The 18,340-nt window shown below is 40.3% G+C and overlaps 1 protein-coding gene across 6 annotated transcripts in view; it reads right to left on the minus strand.

Annotated features, from left to right (window-relative positions):
- The window catches only part of LOC309523367 (far upstream element-binding protein 3-like), a 388,935-nt gene that overhangs the window by 315,630 nt on the left and 54,965 nt on the right, over positions 1–18,340 (minus strand). For all 6 annotated transcript variants that reach the window (XM_082207141.1, XM_082207142.1, XM_082207139.1 and 3 more), the window contains exon 2: positions 13,549–13,654. In XM_082207141.1, coding sequence (XP_082063267.1) covers positions 13,549–13,654 — 106 coding nt within the window. The remainder of the gene's footprint in view (positions 1–13,548; positions 13,655–18,340) is intronic.

Raw genomic sequence — 18,340 nt, forward strand, 5'->3', positions numbered from 1 at the left:
AAACAGACAAAAGGTGAACACCAACACAGAAACCATCCAGAGATTGATACAGGAATTTACCTTGACACGGCAAACTGTGGATGAAGTCAGGGAGAAAACCCTTGCTGCTGAATGTAAAACAATACAACTGGAGTGTGAGAGAGCCCCATCCATTCAAAGGCAACTCGATGTGACATCTGTTATGATGGAACTTAAAGAAAAACAGATGAATTTGAGGACCAGAGCCCTACCTGAATTGGGAAAGGAAAGCTTGACAGAGCTTCAGGAGGAGACAGGACTAACATCGGTTGAGAAAGAGAGGCTTTTGGGGGTCAGTATGACTGCCAAAAATGTGAATTTATTTAAGGGTAACTGTGAAGGACGTTGGATTGAAGAGAAGGGGGATTGGGAAATATGGACAAATCTGAAGTTGCTATTGTTGGGCCGAGCTGTTGTGGTGGGGATGAGGGTTGCTGTGTTGCCAGGGATGTTGCTTTTGTTCCAAATAGTGCAAGTTTTGGGTGGGTTGGAACGTTTCAGGAGGTGGCAGAGGGATGTTTGTGGATTTGTTTGACAGGGCAGGAAGCCTCGACTAAAATTTAAGATATTGACGGATGCTAAAGAAGGAGGTGGACCTGCCCTGCCAGACCCCTAAACTTTGTTGTGAACCATCTGCTTTTTGCTGGCTGAGAGAATGGTTGTCTCTTGGAAGCACTGAAGTGTTGGATAATGGCAGATGAAGTTGATGGACTAGATGGAATTGGCGGGAAAGACTGACAAGATCCGAGACCAGGGAGAAGAGTCGGTGGAAGAAGACTGGGAAAAGTTTAAAGATTATTTATAGAAATATTGTGAAATCAATGAATGTTAGAAGAATGTTGGAATGAAGTTATATGGCTTCAGTAGAAATGTTATAAGGAATTAAGTATAAATAGATTAATAGAGTATTAAAGGAAAATAAGGTTAAAATGTGTTAAGATAATTATAGGATAGAAAACAGGGGAAGATGGAAAGGAATTGCTGAAATAATCAATAGAAGTGGAATACAAAAAGGGAGGTGTGAGGAGGCCATGGAAATATGTGAAAGAAAGATAAGATATTGGAAGTTTCTTTTTCTCTCTCTTTTTTTCTTCTTTTTCTTCTCTTTTGATGTGTTTTTAAATTGTTTTTGTAATGTACTGTTTTTCCTTTGTCATTTCTGTAAGTGTTTAAATTGTTGTAAAAGGAATAAATATTATTATTTTAAAAAAACCAGAATGACACGTTCGAACCCGTTGAGTCAGATTCAGGGAGTGGCTTCCTACGATTCCCGCGCCAACAAAGTAGGCATGGGAATCGAGCGAGACTTAGATCTTTATGTTTCATTTCACTCCTTGTGTGTGCTGATTTGAAAGCCCCCTCCCTTCCTGAGTCTGAGCTTCCTTCCCGAGCCTCTGGGTGGTTGCAGGGATCTTCAGCATCCCTGAGCCCCTGTTCTGCATCTTCTTTCCATAGCTCCTCCGAATCCTCCCTGACACATGATAATATTTTTGATTGGCATGTTTATTTATGGTATGAAAAGGTGAAAGTACATAAAGGATTTACAAATCATATAATTAGGAAAAAATTGTATATAGTATGGGATAAATACAAAAATCTATTAGAGGTTAAAACACCACTTTGGCTCTCGCCGTTGGAAGCTATAGCGGTAAAGAAAAATAGTATGATAGAAGGGTGGACAACTTATAGAAATTTATTAAAACAAGAGGGAGGAGAGTATAAATTAAAAGAATTTAAGGAATTATCAGGAAAATTAACAACATGGATACAATATCATCATTTGAATGAAGTATTCAAGAAAGATAGGATACAAGGGTTTGGGGAACAAATACCACAACTGGAGAGAGACCTGTTGAAATGTAATGTAAAAGTGCCGTCTAAAATGTATAAAATATTATTGGAATGGGAGACAAAGGATGAGCAAGTAAAATCCTTAATGATACATTGGGCAATAGATATTGTTCATAATATAGATATGGAAGCATGGGAACGATTGTGGAATATGGATGTAAAATTTACAGCATGTTATGGTCTAAGACATCTGAAGGCAGCTTAGAAGATATCTGAAGGCAGCTCTGTTTAGGGAAGTTTTTAATGTTTAATGTTTTATCGTGTTTTTAATATTATGTTGGGAGCTGTCCAGAGTGGCTGGGGAAACCCAGCCAGAAGGGCAGAGTATAAATTCGTTGTTGTTGCTGAAAGTTATATGAAAATGTTATATCAATGGTATCTAACACCAAGTAAATTGGCAAAAATGTATAAATCTAAATCAAATAAGTGTTGGAAATGTAAAGAGAATGAAGGTTCTTTTTATCATATGTGGTGGTTAAAGCTTACTGGGAAACGATAGATAATGAATTGAAAAGGATGTTTAAAATAATGTTTGTAAAATAAACCAGAAGCTTTCCTTTTGGGAATTATAGGGACAGAACTACCCAAACTGTACAGAAACTTATTTATGTAGGCTACGACAGCTGCAAGAATGTTACTTGTCCTCAAATGGAAAGAAGTATAAGCCCCAGCAAAGAAAGAATGGATACAAAAACTTATGGAATATGCAGAAATGGCAAAACTTACCAGAAAAATAACAAACTTTCTATAAAAAAAATGGAAATGGTTTATTGAATAACGTAAAGGTAAAGGGACCCCTGACCATTAGGTCCAGTCGTGGCCGACTCTAGGGGTGCGGCGCTCATCTCGCTTTATTGGGAGTCAGCATATATTTACAGATAAATTGTAAACGGATAAGAACATTGGCAGGATTATTGTAATAACCTGCAGTTTCATAAGACTACCTATATATTTAAAGTAGATGAATAAATGAACAAATTAAGTTAATTTGGATATGAAGATATTAAAAATAAATTTAAGGAACTGCAGAAAGAGGGGGAAGGAAGTCAAGTTTTGAAATGTTAAAATGACTGTAAAATTATTGAAATGTATAAACCTGAAAATCATAAATAAAATAAAATAAAATAAAATAAAAACACAATATTGCAGGATATTAGAAACTATTAAAATTACAATATGTGGGTCCTAAAAATAAAATATATATCTCAAGTATATGCATCTTATTTCTGCACTGCAGGGAGTTGGAGTAGATGACCCTCAGGGTCCCTTCCAATTCTATATTTCTATGATTCTATGTGTCAAAAGTCAGGGTAAAGAGGTGCACCTTCAAGCATTTCCGAAAGGCTGTGAAGGTGCCAGACATGCCTCTGGGGGGAGGGAGTTCCACAGCTTAAGGCCTGCCAAAGAAAAGGCCCTCTCTGTGGCTGCCACCCTCGCAAGCTTCTGAGGGTGAAGAAACTACAAAGAGGACTCCCTGTGACAATCTTAGCATCTGAGAAGGTCTATAGGGAAGGAGGATGTGTTTCAGATATTTGGGGGCCAAGTCGTTTACTGCTTTAAACACTAACACGAACACACTGAATTGGACACAGAAAGAAACCAGCAACTAATACACCTGTTTTAAAGAGGGGTTATAGAAGTTCTAACTGAAAGTCCAGTCAATAATCTGGCCACAGCATTTTTGGACCAACTGAAGCTTCCAAGTCATCTTTGAGGGCAGCCCCATGTAGAGCTCGCTGCCATTATTATTATTATTATTATTATTATTATTATTATTATTATTATTATTATTATATTCTACCCCAGCCACTCTGGGTGGCTTCCAGACATATAAAAACATCATAAAACGTAAAATATTAAAAACTTCCCAATACAGGGAATGTCTTTTAAAATTTGTGTAGTTCTTTGTGTAGATCTCCTTGACATCTGAAGGTAGGGTGTTCCACAGGGAGGGCGCACTACCGAGTAGGCCCTCTGCCTGGTTCCCTTTAACTTCACTTCTCGTAGTAAATGAACCAGCAGAAGACCTTTGGAGGACCTCAGTCTCCTGGCTGAGTGATGGGGGTGGAGACGCTCTTCTACTCTAGAGATAGGAAAGGTGCAGAGGAAGTCCACCTATTTTTAAAAAATGATTTAGGTGCAGAGTGTCAGGATTTACGGTCTCCCCTGAACACCAAGAGACAGCAGGCTGACAATTTTATGGTTTTTCAGATTTACTAGTATTTACACAGAAGCCCGGTCGGAGCACACAGTTCAATCATCATCACTTGAGATTCCAGTTGAGCCAACTAAAGAGCGGGCTCTGCGTAAGCAGGAAATACACCAATGACTCCTCTTCTTGTGGGCTTGACGCCAAGCCTGCAGTCTGCCCCATCTACGAGAGCGATGGGATTCCAGCACAGACTGTCCAGCTTCTCCCTCTTCCCCTGAGAGCATATCGGAAAGCTGTGTCTGTTCTTCCTGCCTTACGTCTCCCTGTGAATTAACGACAGGCATTGAGCGATAGGCCAAGCTTTTCGTAATCTTCTGCGAAGATATTTAGGATGGTTTGGAGGGCATCCTCTCAGCATGCACACACTACATTGTCATCAGCATACTGAAGCTCTATGACAGAAGTTACGGTAACTTTACTCTTTGCTTTCAACCTACTCAGATTGAAGAGCTTTCCATCTGCTCAATATATGATTTCTACTCTGGTGGGGAGTTTCCCTTCAACAAAGTGTAGGATCATGGAAATGAAACTAATGAATAGAGTTGGGATAATAACACAACCCTGTTTAACACCTGATCAGGCCACAGTCCACAGAGAGTTGCAATTTACAGTGTCAAAAGCCTTAGTCAGATCAATAAATGCCATATACAGGGGTTGGTTTTGCTCTCTGCATTTTTCTTGAAGATGTCGAGCAGTGAAAATCATGTCCAATGTCCCACTAGAAGGCCAAAAACCATTTTGGGATTCAGGAACGGTCACCTCAGATATTGTTAAAAGACTGTTTGCTAAGATCCTTCAAAAAAATTGCCAGCTGCAAATAGAGAGATGCCTCGATAGTTTCCGCATTCAATTCTGTCACCTTTTTAAAAGAGATTGATAATTTTGGCATCCCTAAAGTCTGTAGGGATCTCTTCTCTCCCCCAGATTTTTTCGATGAGCTTCTGAAGTTGTTGTGTAAGTTCAATTCCACCCACTTTGAAGACTTCAGCAGGTATACCATCAGGTCTGCTGGCTTTGTTGTTTTTCATTTGGTTAATAACTGTACAGTGGTACCTCGGGTTACATATGCTTCAGGTTACAGACTCCGCTAACCCAGAAATAATACCTCGGGTTAAGAACTTTGCTTCAGGATGAGAACAGAAATTGCACGGCGGTGGTGCGGCAGCAGCAGGAGGCCCCATTAGCTAAAGTAGTGCTTCAGGTTAAGAACGGACCTCCGGAACGAATTAAGTACGTAACCAGAGGTACCACTGTACACAACTCTCCCAAATTTGGAGATACCGAAAGCTCATCTTTAACTTGGTTTTGCAGAATTTGTGAGAGGACCTCAGCAGCTACTGGGGAGTTGCGGTTGAGGAGATGTTGGTAATGTTCTTCCCAGCTCAGTGCAATAGTTTCTTTCTTTCTTTTCAGAAGTGTGCTGCCATCTGTTGAGCGTAGGGGGCATATGCCATGCTTTATTGGCCCATAGATGGTCTTTGTGGCTTTAAAGAAACTCTGTGCATCATGAGTGTTGGCTAAGTGCTGGATCTCTTGAGCTTTTTTTTTATCCACCAGGTGTTTTTTAGTTCTCTGGTCTTCTTTGAACCTTAGCCTTAGAGCTGGCATAGGTCTTTTCTTTCTTTTTTTAATAATAATTTTATTGAGTTTTCCATATTTAATCACATTTTATTACATAACTCTATAACCTAAAACATTGCTCAAACAGAGCATCAACCTCCTTCCCTCCCTCTAACTTCCAAATGTCTTTTAGTAAATTCTTAGCATTTCTATACCCATTTTTTAGCTTCAATCTTCTCTCAACATTTCACCTCGTTATATGTAAATCAGCTCCTTATTTTCACATTACAAAACATTTCAACTCAAACCTACAAATGTTTTCAAATGTTTACAATTTTCTTTCATATAAAATATAAATTTGCTCCAGTCCTTTTGAAACAGTTCACCACACCGATTCCAGATCTTCCCCATCAGCTTTGCCAGCTCTACGTATTCCACCGTTTTTATCTGCCATTTTCCCAATGTAGGAAGATCCTGCTGCTTCCATTTCTAGGCCAGAAGTATCATTGCAGCCGTTGTGGCATACATAAACAAATTTACATTTTAAAAAAAAATTTCCTCTCCAATTAAACCTAACAGAAATGCCTCTGGTTTTCTGTTGAAATTATATTTTAAAACCTTTTTCAACTCATTAGATATTGTATCCTAACAGTCTTGGAAGCACATTCATTTTAATAGCTGAGATTCTACCAATCAATGATAATTTCATTCTGGTCCAAATTTCTAGATCTCTCTTCAGTTCGTTCCACACCTTTTCATAATTGTCCTTAAAGAGGTTTATGTTCTTCGACGTGAGCCATACACCCAAATATTTTACTTTTCTTGCTGTCATCATTCCTGTTTTTTGTTGTAGTTCGCCTACTTCTTTACTATCCATATTTTTAGTTAGTAATTTTGTCTTGGTTTTATTGAGTTTAAAACCTGCTAGTTGTCCATATTCTTCTATCTTGTCCAGTGCTTCCACTGCACTGGACATTGGTTGTTCTAATGTCAATACCACATCATCAGCAAAAGCCTTAAACTTGTACTCTTTTGAGCCAATCCCAATGCCTTTTATTTCTTTTGCTGCTTCTATTTTCTTCAACAGGACCTCCAATATTGTTATAAATAATAATGGTGATAGCGGACACCCCTGTCTGGTCCCTTTTGTTATCTCTATTTTTTCCATAAAATTATTATTATCAATTTAGCATGTTCTGAATATATGGCCCTAATGTCATTTAAAAACTTCATTCCCATATCCATAATTTCTAAATTTCTTTTCATAAAATACCAAGACACATTGTCAAATGCCTTTTCGGCATCCAAAAACATTAACACCGCTTGTTTATCCCTCCTGGAATCCAGGTATTCAATTATGTCGACTATATTTCTAACATTGTCTTTCTACTGTCTACCAGGTAGAAATCCAGTTTGGTTCCTTCCAATCTCCTCTCCCAGTACTTCTTTAAGCCTATTGGCTAAAATACTAGCAAATAATTTGTAGTCATTACTCAGGAGCGAGATTGGTCTATAATTTTTAACTTGCGTTAAGTCTGTGCCTTGTTTAGGAATTAATGTGATATGGGCCTCTCTCAAAGTCTCCAGAATTTTATTTCCCAGTAAGATGTTGTTCATTACTTCCATTAAAGGGACTGACAGTTGCTCCAAACATTTCTTATAATATTTGGCTGTCAAGCCATCTGGTCCTGGTGCCTTTCCAATTATTGTTTGTTTTATTACTGCTTTTACTTCCTCCACTGTTATATTAGTACTGAGCTGGCTCTTTTTATCATTGGAGATTTTCTGCAACCTGTTCATTTCCAGGAATTCTTCTATTTTTTCCTCATCTTCTTTTTCTTTTTTATATAATTGTTTATAGAATCTTTGAAAGTTCTTCCTTATTTCACCCGGATTGTCTACTGTTTTTTCCTTCCACCATAAGTTTTGTTATCGTATTCTGCTTTGGTCTCTTCATTAACTGCCAGGCTAACAATTTGCCTGGTTTATTTGCAAACTCAAAGCTTCTTTGATTTAAGAATTTAATTTTCCATTCAATCTCTTGGTTTATCAATATTGAAAATTGTGTCTGTAGCATTTTTATATTATATTTAGGCTTGACTATCTTTAGGGTTGAGTGATAATTTCTTTTCATTACGTTATTTGTTTTAATATCTCTTCCTTTTTTCTCTCTTAGTCTTTTTTGAATTGAGTTCTGCTGTATCCAAAATCCTCTTATTACTGCCTTAGAGGCATCCCATACTATATTTATGTCCACGCCTTTATTTAAATTAAGCTCCAAATAGTCCTTCAATGCCTTTTGCGCCTTTTCCAATATTACTTGATCGTCCAATAATCCATCATTCATTCTCCACCTAAATAAAATCTCTTCTTTTCCTTTCAGTTCCATTGTTAACGCATTGTGATCTGAAATAGTTTTAGGAAGAATTTCTGTTTTTGTTACTCTCGTTGCCAACTCTAGAAATCCAGATATAATCAATCCACCCAGCACTCTGGTTTGGTTCTGAGAAGTAACTAAATTGTTTCTCTAGTGGATGTTTTAATCTCCAGATGTGTATCAAATCATTATTTTTCACCAGTGTAAAAAACATTTTGGGCAGTTTCCCTTGATTTGCTACTTTCCCCCCTTTCTGTTCTATCCATCTCTAAGGAAACTACCCCATTGAAGTCTCCCATTAATATTATTCTTTGGTCCATAAATTCAAACAATTTCTCCTTTAATTCTTTATAGAAATCCATTTTTTATCATTTGGTGTGTAAATTCCCACTATAATCAATTTTTCGCCTTGTGCTACCATTTCAACTCCTATTATCCTTCCTTTTTCATCTTTGAAAATCTGACGCAAATCATATTTTTCCTTTATATACAAAGCCACCCCTCTTTACTTACTATCATCTGCAGAGATATACTCTTACCCCAATCTTTTATTTTTAAGAATTCTTTCGTGCTTTTTCGCAACATGTGTGTCTTGTACAGTGGTACCTCGGGTTAAGAACTTAATTTGTTCTGGAGGTCTGTTCTTAACCTGAAACTGTTCTTAACTTGAAGCACCACTTTAGCTAATGGCGCCTCCCGCTGCTGCCGCACCGCCGCCATGCGATTTATGTTCTCATCCTGAAGCAAAGTTCTTAACCTGAGGTACTATTTCTGGGTTAGCGGAGTCTGTAACCTGAAGCATCTGTAACCTGAAGCGTATGTAACCCGAGGTACCACTGTATACAAATTATGTCCGAATTCTGTTTTAATAATATATGTTCAATTTTATTCTGCTTACCTTTATTATTTAAACCATTCACATTCCATGATATTATTTTCAAACCCATAATTGTCAGCAATTAAATACAGTCTTTATTCCTTAAATCTCTTTCTCTTCTCTTCTTCCAGTAGTGTGTCATCTTCCTTCTTCCCCAGCTCTTTACCATATCTTTTCATAAATTTCACTAAATTTCACTATCTCCTGAGTAGATTTAATCTTAAATTTCTTGTCCTTATAAAAAAAGAAACCCCTTCCGGGAATTCCCACTTGTACCAAATTTCATTCTTTCTCAGGATCAGGGTAATATCTTCTTCTCTACGTTTCAGAAATCTTTTGGGTGTTTCCTTGTAAATTATAATAAATTTTTCATTAATACACAGCTTCCTTTCCCGGTTTGTTCTTAGAATCAAATCTTTCATTTCTCTTGAATTTAAAAAGACAAGGCAGTCACCTGGAAGTTTTTTTTAAACCTCTTTCTGTCTTATATTTAATCCTGAAAGCCTTATCAATTGTCTTTCCAACTTCTTCTTCATCCAATCCAAGCCAATTTGCTATTTCCATAATTAATCTTTCCTTTATATTCTCTCCTTCCTGTTCTATTACACCTCTGAAGCGGGGATTCAACTCCTTCTGCTTGATCTCCATAAATGCCAAAGCATCCACAGTTTCTTCATGCATTTTTGTTAATTCCGCAACTTCTGCTTTTATTTTCTCTTCCTCTCTTTTGTTTTCTCTGACCTCTTTTTGTGTCTTCTTCACTTTCTCCTCCAGGGCTCTTAACCTCTTCTAATTGGCCTTTTAACTCTGCCACTGCTCGGTCAATTATTTCCTCCATTTTATCAAATTTACAATCTAAAAAAATTTCAGTATCTTTTATATCCTTCCTAATTTCTGCTAAAATCTCTGCAATGTCCATTTTAGGTTCCTCCTGTTTTGAATTTCTCCCATCCGTTGGTGTAGCTGTTGGTCCTTTCTTCCCCACCATCTTCTCTTTCTAATCTAATTTTCTCCCTTTTTCAAATTCCCTGCAATTCTTTATTTGACCTCCAGGTGGCACTTATTCAAATCAAATTTCAAATTGCAATATTATAGTTGGCCACTTGGTGTCCCCCAGAGTAACTTCAAAAATTTCATTGCAATTAACTCCTTTAACCACTTGGTGTCATGTACCTAAGATGAACTGAAACCCGGAAAACAAAATAAGAGGAAGAACAAAAGCAAATAGCACAGGTTCCTTCTCGGGAAACAAAAGCTTTCTTCGGCTGCCAATACAGCCTAATCCAATTCTGGAAACCCCAGCCACCGAATCTTCATACGTCTCAATTCCAAAAATATTAAACAACTCCCCTCTTCGGCCTCTTCAATGACCTAATCCTCAGTAATGATTATAACCCCCCCCCCAATAGATAGATAGATAGATAGATACAGGAAGATGACACAGTGAAATCTCAGATTAGAGTCAAAATAAAACACAAGGAAAATTAAAGGTTCAAAGCTGCAAAACTCCATGGGCAAGTCGCTGGTTCAAACTCCTTATAGAACTATAGAGACTAGTTGCTGGCTCGTTAATCTCTTTTTCCCTTTCCAGTTACAAAGTTGCTTTCGGCAGAGCCAGCAGGGTCCCCCCCCCCCAGCGTTCCTGAGCTGCTTCTCAATTCGTAACTTTAAAAGTTGCAACACTGAAGCAAACATCAAGTCTTTAAGTATCTTTAAGTGACTATTTTCTCCCTTCCCTGAAGGGCTAGGGAAAACTAGCAGTTTGTATCCACTTGTATCTGTTTGTAGCTGATCTTTTTGTTTCGGGAATTCAGCTGCCTTTTGCCATTGGAACCAGAGGTTTCGCTCAGCAGAAGTAGCGAGTAGACCCCCTTTGCACCCGCGCCTCCATCCCCTCGGGCTTCCGAACCTTTTTACAGGCTCATTTGTATGGGGAGATATGCCAGGGGTGCCGCTGGGTCCCCAGTACCCAAAACTCCCTTTGGGGTTTTTTTCCAGAGCTCACAGCGCCTTTGTGAAGCTCCAATCTCCTGCTGAGCTCTGATTTTCCCCTAGAGGCTAAATCCGTGCCCAAAATGGCCCCCGCAGCCAACCGGAAGTCGGAATAGGTTTTTTTCTTAGTGGCACAGTTTTTATCTCTTTGCCAGATCTGAAAGGCCTTCCTTTTCTTGTCAATAATGCCTTCAAATCTCACTGTAGTCTCATCAAACCAGTCCTGGTGTTTCTTGGTTTGGTATCCAATAGTTTGTTCACAGGCTGCTATAATGGATGTTTTTAGCTTGATCCAGTGTTCCTTGATGTTATCAGGGCATTCCGAAAGCAGATGGTCCTTAAGAGTCGTTTGGAAGCAATCCCGCTTAATGGGATATTGAAGGGCTTGAGTGTTCATTTTGCGCCTTGGTTTCCTTCCTTGAAGCCTGCGTTGAGGTATAATCTTGATAGCCATCATGGAGTGTATTAGTCGGTGATCTGTCCAGCAGTCGTCAGCACTTGTCATAGTTCTGGTAAGGAGCACATCATGGAGATCTTAAGAGGTGCCAATGGTTCAACCGAGGGTACCGCCATGAAGTTTTAAATTTATTTTTCTGTCAAAAGGGTGTGTTGGTAATAACAAGGTTGTGCGGCTGCGGGGAAGCCTTGTGAATGTTCTGCCACCGCAGGAAGGTATGACAAGGCCCTCTGCTGCTGTAGGGAAGCATGGTTCACGCTCTGCCACCGTGGGGGAATACAGCGGGATCCTCTGCCACCGCAGGGAGGTGGCAAGGCCCTCTGCTGCTGCGGGGAGCCAAAGTGCACTCTCCACCGCCACGGGGTGGTATGGTGGGACCTCTGCCACCATGGAGAGGCCCAGGAAGGCCCCCCACCCCTGTAGATATATATCGTGATATTTAGCTGGTGGTATATTGTGATTTTGAAAATCAGATATTGTCTAGCCCTATTTGCCAACTTGTTTCTGGATGCAGCCCCTCAAGTGGCTGCAGTGGATACCACTCTAGGCAGCCCCCTCATCTCCAGGAGGGGCTTTCTGGGAAACACAGGATGCAAAAGAATCTCAGCGCACCCAGCTCTTCACAACCCAGCCAATGGGATTCTCCACTTGAAAAAAAAAGTGTAAAACTGTAGACAATCTTTAAAAAAACACATTTAGTTCTAGGTGGGCTTCCTAATACTAGTTGCTGTTGCACACAGATTCTGCTTGTGGGCTTCCCAGAGCCATCTAGTTTGCCACTGTGAGAACAGGAGGCTGCACTAGATGGGCCAGGGCTCCTATGTTCTCTCCCCTTGGCTTAACATGAGCCAGTTCAATGGGTTCAGCAGCCATGGTCCCACAAAGCAGCCACTGCCACACTGAGTTAGGGGCACTTCAGCCAATGGAAACCAATAGGCCAATAAGACACACCTAACTCTGCAGCCATTAAGTTTGGCCCAACAGGCCCCTGCAGACCTCTCTCCTCCCCTCTCCTCGTTTTTCAGACACAGATAGGCTTCAACTGACCCTCACTTTCCTCTAATAAAGGGACCATTTAATCTGGCCTTATCAGTGTCACAAAAACCTACTTGTTTTCTGACAGACATTCAAAATTATTATTATTATTTTATTTATACCCCGCCCATCTGGCTGGGTTTCCCCAGCCACTCTGAGCAGATTACAGCATATATAAAACATAGTAAAATATCAAACATTAAAAACTTCCCAATACAGGGCTACCTTCAGGTGTCTTCTAAAAGCTATGTAGTTCTTTACCTCCTTGACATCTGAAGGGATGGTGTTCCAAAGGGAGGGTGCCACTACCGAGAAGGCCTTTTGCCTGGTTCCCTGTAACTTTGCTTCTCACAGTGATGGAACCAGCAGAAGACTCTCAGAGGAGGACCTCAGTGTCCGGGCTGAATGATGGGGGTGGAGACGCTCCTTCAGGTATACTGGGCTGAGGCCATTTAGGGCTTTAAAGGTCAGCACCAACACTTTGAATTGTGCTTGGAAACATACTGGGAGCCAATGTAGGTCTTTCAGGACCAGTGTTATATGGTCTCGGCAGGCACTCCCAGTCACCAGTCTAGCTGCCGCATTCTAGATTAACTGCAGTTTCCAGGTCACCTTCAAAGGTAGCCCCACATAGAGAGCATTGTAATAGTCCAAGCGAGAGATAACCAGAGCATGCACCACTCTGGCGAGACAGTCTGCGAGCAGATAGGGTCTCAGCCTGCGTACCAGAAAGAGCTGGTAGACAGCTGCCCTGGACACAGAATTGACCTGCGCCTCCATGGACAGCTGTGAGCCCAAAATAACTCCCAGGCTGCACACCTGGTCCTTCAGGGGCACAGTTGCCCCATTCAGGACCAGGGAGTCCCCTCCACCTGCCCACCCCCTGCCCCCCAAAAACAGTGGGGCACAAAGTTTTTATCAGTGCTATTCAACCACCATGGTTTTGATTTTTGAATCATAGAGTTGTAGAGTTAAACTGAGGAAAAGAACAAGGGAGTGCCCCGACAGTCACTAGATAAGAGATTATTTTCATAACCACATTAGGCATTCCAATACTACACTATTTCTTTGCAGTCAGTGGTCTGGTAAGATGGCAGACATCATGCTGCCCACCTGACAAATAAGGAACAAAAGGGGTGGGGAAACAGAAGAAAACTGAGGGGACTTACTTCTCTCATCCAGTGGCCGTTTTACTCCATAACCGTACACTGAAGGGTCCACAAGTGGTGTGGAATTATTCAAGTGAGGAATCTCTCCAATTTTAGCAGCCATTTGCTGTAGAGAAAATAAAATAAAAATAAAAATAAAATAATTTTAGAACAGTATTAGCAAAACTAGTACTGCTTATGTAACTGGATAGCAAGAAACAGCTTTTCTAGCACTAATTCCCCCCCCCCAAAAAAAGTTGTCAACATTTTATCAAACTAGAGCATGACCAAGAGACACACTATGCAGCACAACCAAGAGACAGAATCCAGGAGGCACAGTACAGATTTAGCACCCACCTCTGTGGGCTTGCTTCCCACCACATCATTATGCAGATGCCACTCATTCCTGTGAGGAAAACCCATGGGAGTGGACAGTCCAGCTCTTGCCAACTAGGCCAACACAACAAGTTGACTTCTGGTGTGACCACCATGGCGTTTAGCAGCTTTCCCATGGCACCGAACCCCAGTTGTGCAATTAATCAGGTACTTTGGAGGTAATTATCCCTGCCAACACCCCCAGGGCTGGGGGGACGGGACTTGCTGTCACCCAGGGGTTGTCCAATAACTGCCGCTCACTACAATGGAATGAGGGGGCAGGGACGCTGGGTGCTTAGCATTGCACGAATTGGAAACTCTCCAATGCCATCGCCATGAGCGGGAGTATTCCTGTTTTTCATCAAATATTTGAATTCCGACTTGAAAACAGGCATGTTCTGGAAAGAAGGAGACAAAAAACGACCCGTTAAACAAATCAGTCACTGAGTGCCAAGGTTTTGATCTGGAAAGGACTTTCGTCGTCTTGCTATGGTATATGTGAGGTGAGCGTCCGTTTCTCTTTTATACTTGCTATTTCATGATCTGGCAAACCTCACTAAGAAAGATTTAATTAATTAAACAGAATGCAAGAGGAATTTTACAAAAACTTTGAGAATTTGGTGCTTTATGGCACAGTCCTTTGTGGAGGGCTCTATTTAGAACTGACAAGGTACCAGCTTGTTAGAAGATATGAAGGGACTTTGTCCAAAGACATGATTAGATATGCTTTTGGCTTGGGATGGTAAAATGGCGTAAATGATGGCACATTAGAAAAAGGGGCCCCTCTATGGGGGCTGAAGACAACCAATGGATTACAACCAGGGAATATTTCACACAGGAAACTACATCTGCTTGCATGGACTCTTGTCGTATATGGATTAATATAAAAGTGAAGGTGAATCTTTGATCTCTGTAAGGTTTCCCCAAGGCCCAAGTGGAGCAAAGCTTGGATTGTAGAGGAACCAAACAATTACTAACTGTGAAATATACCTTATGGTACTGCCTCCTACGGAAGACCCCTATTCAGATTGGGAAAGCTTCAGTTCGTTATAAGACTTGAAGGATTGCTGTGTTTTATGCTGTGGAATGAAAAAGGGGCCTCTGAGGGGGACTGTGCCAAAAATAATTGACGGACAACAACAGGTAGAACAAAATTCCTCTTTCACGTAGATTTGCTAAATACGATTGAAAGTCTCACACCAGTGGCTGTTAAGATAAAGGATTATGATCAGAGCTATGATATTGGGAATAAACAAGAGAGAAAAAGCAGGAACAAGAAATAAAACATTTTCTCCTGACCAGCCAGAACATGGGAAGTCTTTTTAAAATATAAAATTTGGAATGTATAATGGGCTTTATTTGGATTATGATGTGGCAAGATTTGATATTCTGAGTGTTATTAATGAAAAATTAATAAAAATTATTTACAAAAGGACAACACAACAAGTTGCACCCTTCTGGGGTCCTTGCACCATACACACCCTCCCACTGCTCACACCCATTTTGTTGGCCAATTTATTTAGAGGGGGCCCATTACTGGATTCTGTTAATAGTTGAGCATTAGACTGAGAGAATTTCCCAGGCCCATGTCCCAGAGATGCCTCAGGAGCACACAGGACCACGGTCCAGCACACAGCTCAGTCTTGGACAGCTGAAGGTCTCCACATGGCAGGTGTACGAGCCACAGCAGCTGTGGGGGCTGCAGGGTTCCACCCAGAGGATGTGTCACAGCAGGGAAGGTCCAAAGGAGGGGCTATGGGAGTAGTATGGCCCTGAGCCCTGTATCAGATATGTTTCTATCAAGGATGATTCCGGATTGCTGCACAGAAGGGCAAGTGACCACATTCCTGTTTAATAACCCTGTCAGTTTTTTGTCCATGTAGGGAAACACCCCACCACACACACCATATGAACTTTATGTAAAATCCTAGCTTTCCGCCATTCTGGAAGTCTCTGCTGACCAAAACAGGCATGACACTAGGGCTGGGTGATATTTGCTTTCCAATATCATAATGCACCACCAGCTAAACATTGCAATATGGTGGTATATTACGATGTTGGAAAGGAGGCGGGGAGGAAGAAGGCAGTTGCCAGCCACGGAGACAATTAGTGTTCCATGAGCAGCTTCTGCCTCTTCCACAGCCACCACCTCCTCCAGTGCCTGCCCATATCAAGGCAATGGAGGCAGGCCCACAAACACTCCATTTGCACAAACGCCTCAGCAGCCACCACCCAGGAAAAAGAGGTAGCCCACCCCGAAGGGGAGAGATTGATCAGCTGAGAAGCTGGGATTTAACAAAGCCCGTTTCTCAGCTGTTCAAATCCCCAGCCTCCAACTGGCACAAGTCAGAGTAGGGGCTTTGTTATACTGCTGGGGTGCAGCAGCTACACACCCCTCAGCAGAGAAGTTTAAAGAAACTGCCTGCCTGTGCGGTTCCTCTGCGGTATGAGGGCCAGAGCATGCTGGCAGCTTCACCCGGTGAAGCAGCCACCGCTCCTCAGTCCCTCTGCCACTTGGTTGATTAACGCCAGGTGAAGCTGCCAGCGCGCTCTGGCCCTCATACCAGTCTTGGGCGATGTATCAATACATCGCCCAGGCTTACATGACACATCACATAACTGCTCCATCCCAATATCAAGCTAATAGATGACAAACCCTGACCATCTCCTAATACCAGAACACATGGGGGTGGGGGATTAAGATCTTTCTCAAAAAAAGTAACAGGAGCTAAACACATTTTTACAAATGCAGTGTTAAAATCAGTTAGAAACTCAGATATGTAAGCTATTCACCAAATGACCCCTTAAACCTAGGTTACAGGCACAATGGAATGTCTAGTCATCATTTTGTATATTTTCAACATTAATATATTTAATATACTGTATTTACGTGATTCTATTGCACCTTTGAATCTAATGCACACCTCAATTTTCAGAACCTTGAAACCAAAAAAGTATTTGCTGGCAAATATAAATGAGTCATCAAATCTACTGTGCACCCTAATTTTTGCAACGTAATTTGGCCAAAAAAGGTGTGCATACGTTATTTTAAAGCTTGTTTCAGTTCATTGTATATTATTTCCCAGAATTCCTTTATTACTTTACAATTCCACCACATATGGTAAAAGGTGCCTTCCTTTTCTTTACATTTCCAACAAGTATTATGTCGTTTGGATTGTCTACTACTTTTCCTTCTACTTTCAGTTTATTTATTAAATTTGTGCTCTGTTTTTTCTTTAGCTGCCATGCCAAAAATTTCCCCAGCATATTAGCAAATTCAAAAATTTTCTATCTTAACAACTTTATTTCCCATTCAATTTCTTGATTCACCAACCTTGAGAATGGTGTTTGTAATATTTTAATATTTTGTTTTTATGGATTCTGGGTTTTTTAAACAGTACTTTTTCATTTTTAATCAATTCATCCAGCAGCTCCTGCCCCCCTTCTCTAATCTTTTTCTGAAGGGCATTCTGTTGTATATAAAAAAAACACCCTCACATTACTGCCTTACTTGTATCTCATACCACATTCAAATCCGTTCCCTGATTTAGATTTAATTCAAAGAAATCTCTTAAAGTTTTTTGAGCTTTCTGCAAGGTGCTTGTATTATCCCAAATTCCTTCATTTAACTTCCACCTTTGTGGAGTCTTCCCTTTTCCCCTCAATTCCAGAAAGACTGGATTGTGGTCTGAAAGTGTCCTAAGCTGTATGTCTGCTTTCTTCGTCCTCAATGACAAATAACTGGATATCCATGTTGAGTCAATTCATCCAGCAGACTGATCTGGTTCTGAGAAAAAAAGTGAATTCTTTGTCCAGTGGGTGTTTAAATCTCCAAATGTCAATCAAGTTAAAGATTTCCACCATTTTAAAAAAAGTTACAGGTAGTCTCCCTTCCTTAGTTTCAGTTTTCCTTATTGTCCTGTCCATTTCTAGAGAGACTATCCCATTAATATATCCAAGTAATATTATCTTCTTGTCCATGAATTCAAACATTTTTGCTTCTAATGTTTTATAAAATTCCAACTTTCTCTCATTTGGTACATAAATTCCAACTACTACTAATTTCTCACCTTGTGACATTATCTGGATTGCTATCATTCTCATTGTGGAATAATAATTTCAGATCATACTTGGCTTTTGCATAAATTACTACCCTTTTTTGTTTTATATGATGCAATAAAGTCCATTCCCAATCTTTTGTTTATCAAGACTCTTCTATGTTAAAACATGTTCTATCTCCTTTCTTTTTACAGTGGTGCCCCGCAAGACGAAATTAATTCGTTCCGCAATTTTTGTCGTCTAGCGAATTTTTCGTCTTGCGAAGCACGAAATCCCATAGGAATGCATTGAAAATCAATTAATGCGTTCCTATGGTCAAAAAAAGTCCAAACAAAGCCAAATTTGGTACAACAACAGTTTATTAACTGCTCTTTAAAGT

The sequence above is a fragment of the Podarcis vaucheri genome, assembly GCF_965113315.1.
Source record: "Podarcis vaucheri genome assembly, chromosome: W".
In the NCBI taxonomy this organism is placed as follows: domain Eukaryota; kingdom Metazoa; phylum Chordata; class Lepidosauria; order Squamata; family Lacertidae; genus Podarcis; species Podarcis vaucheri.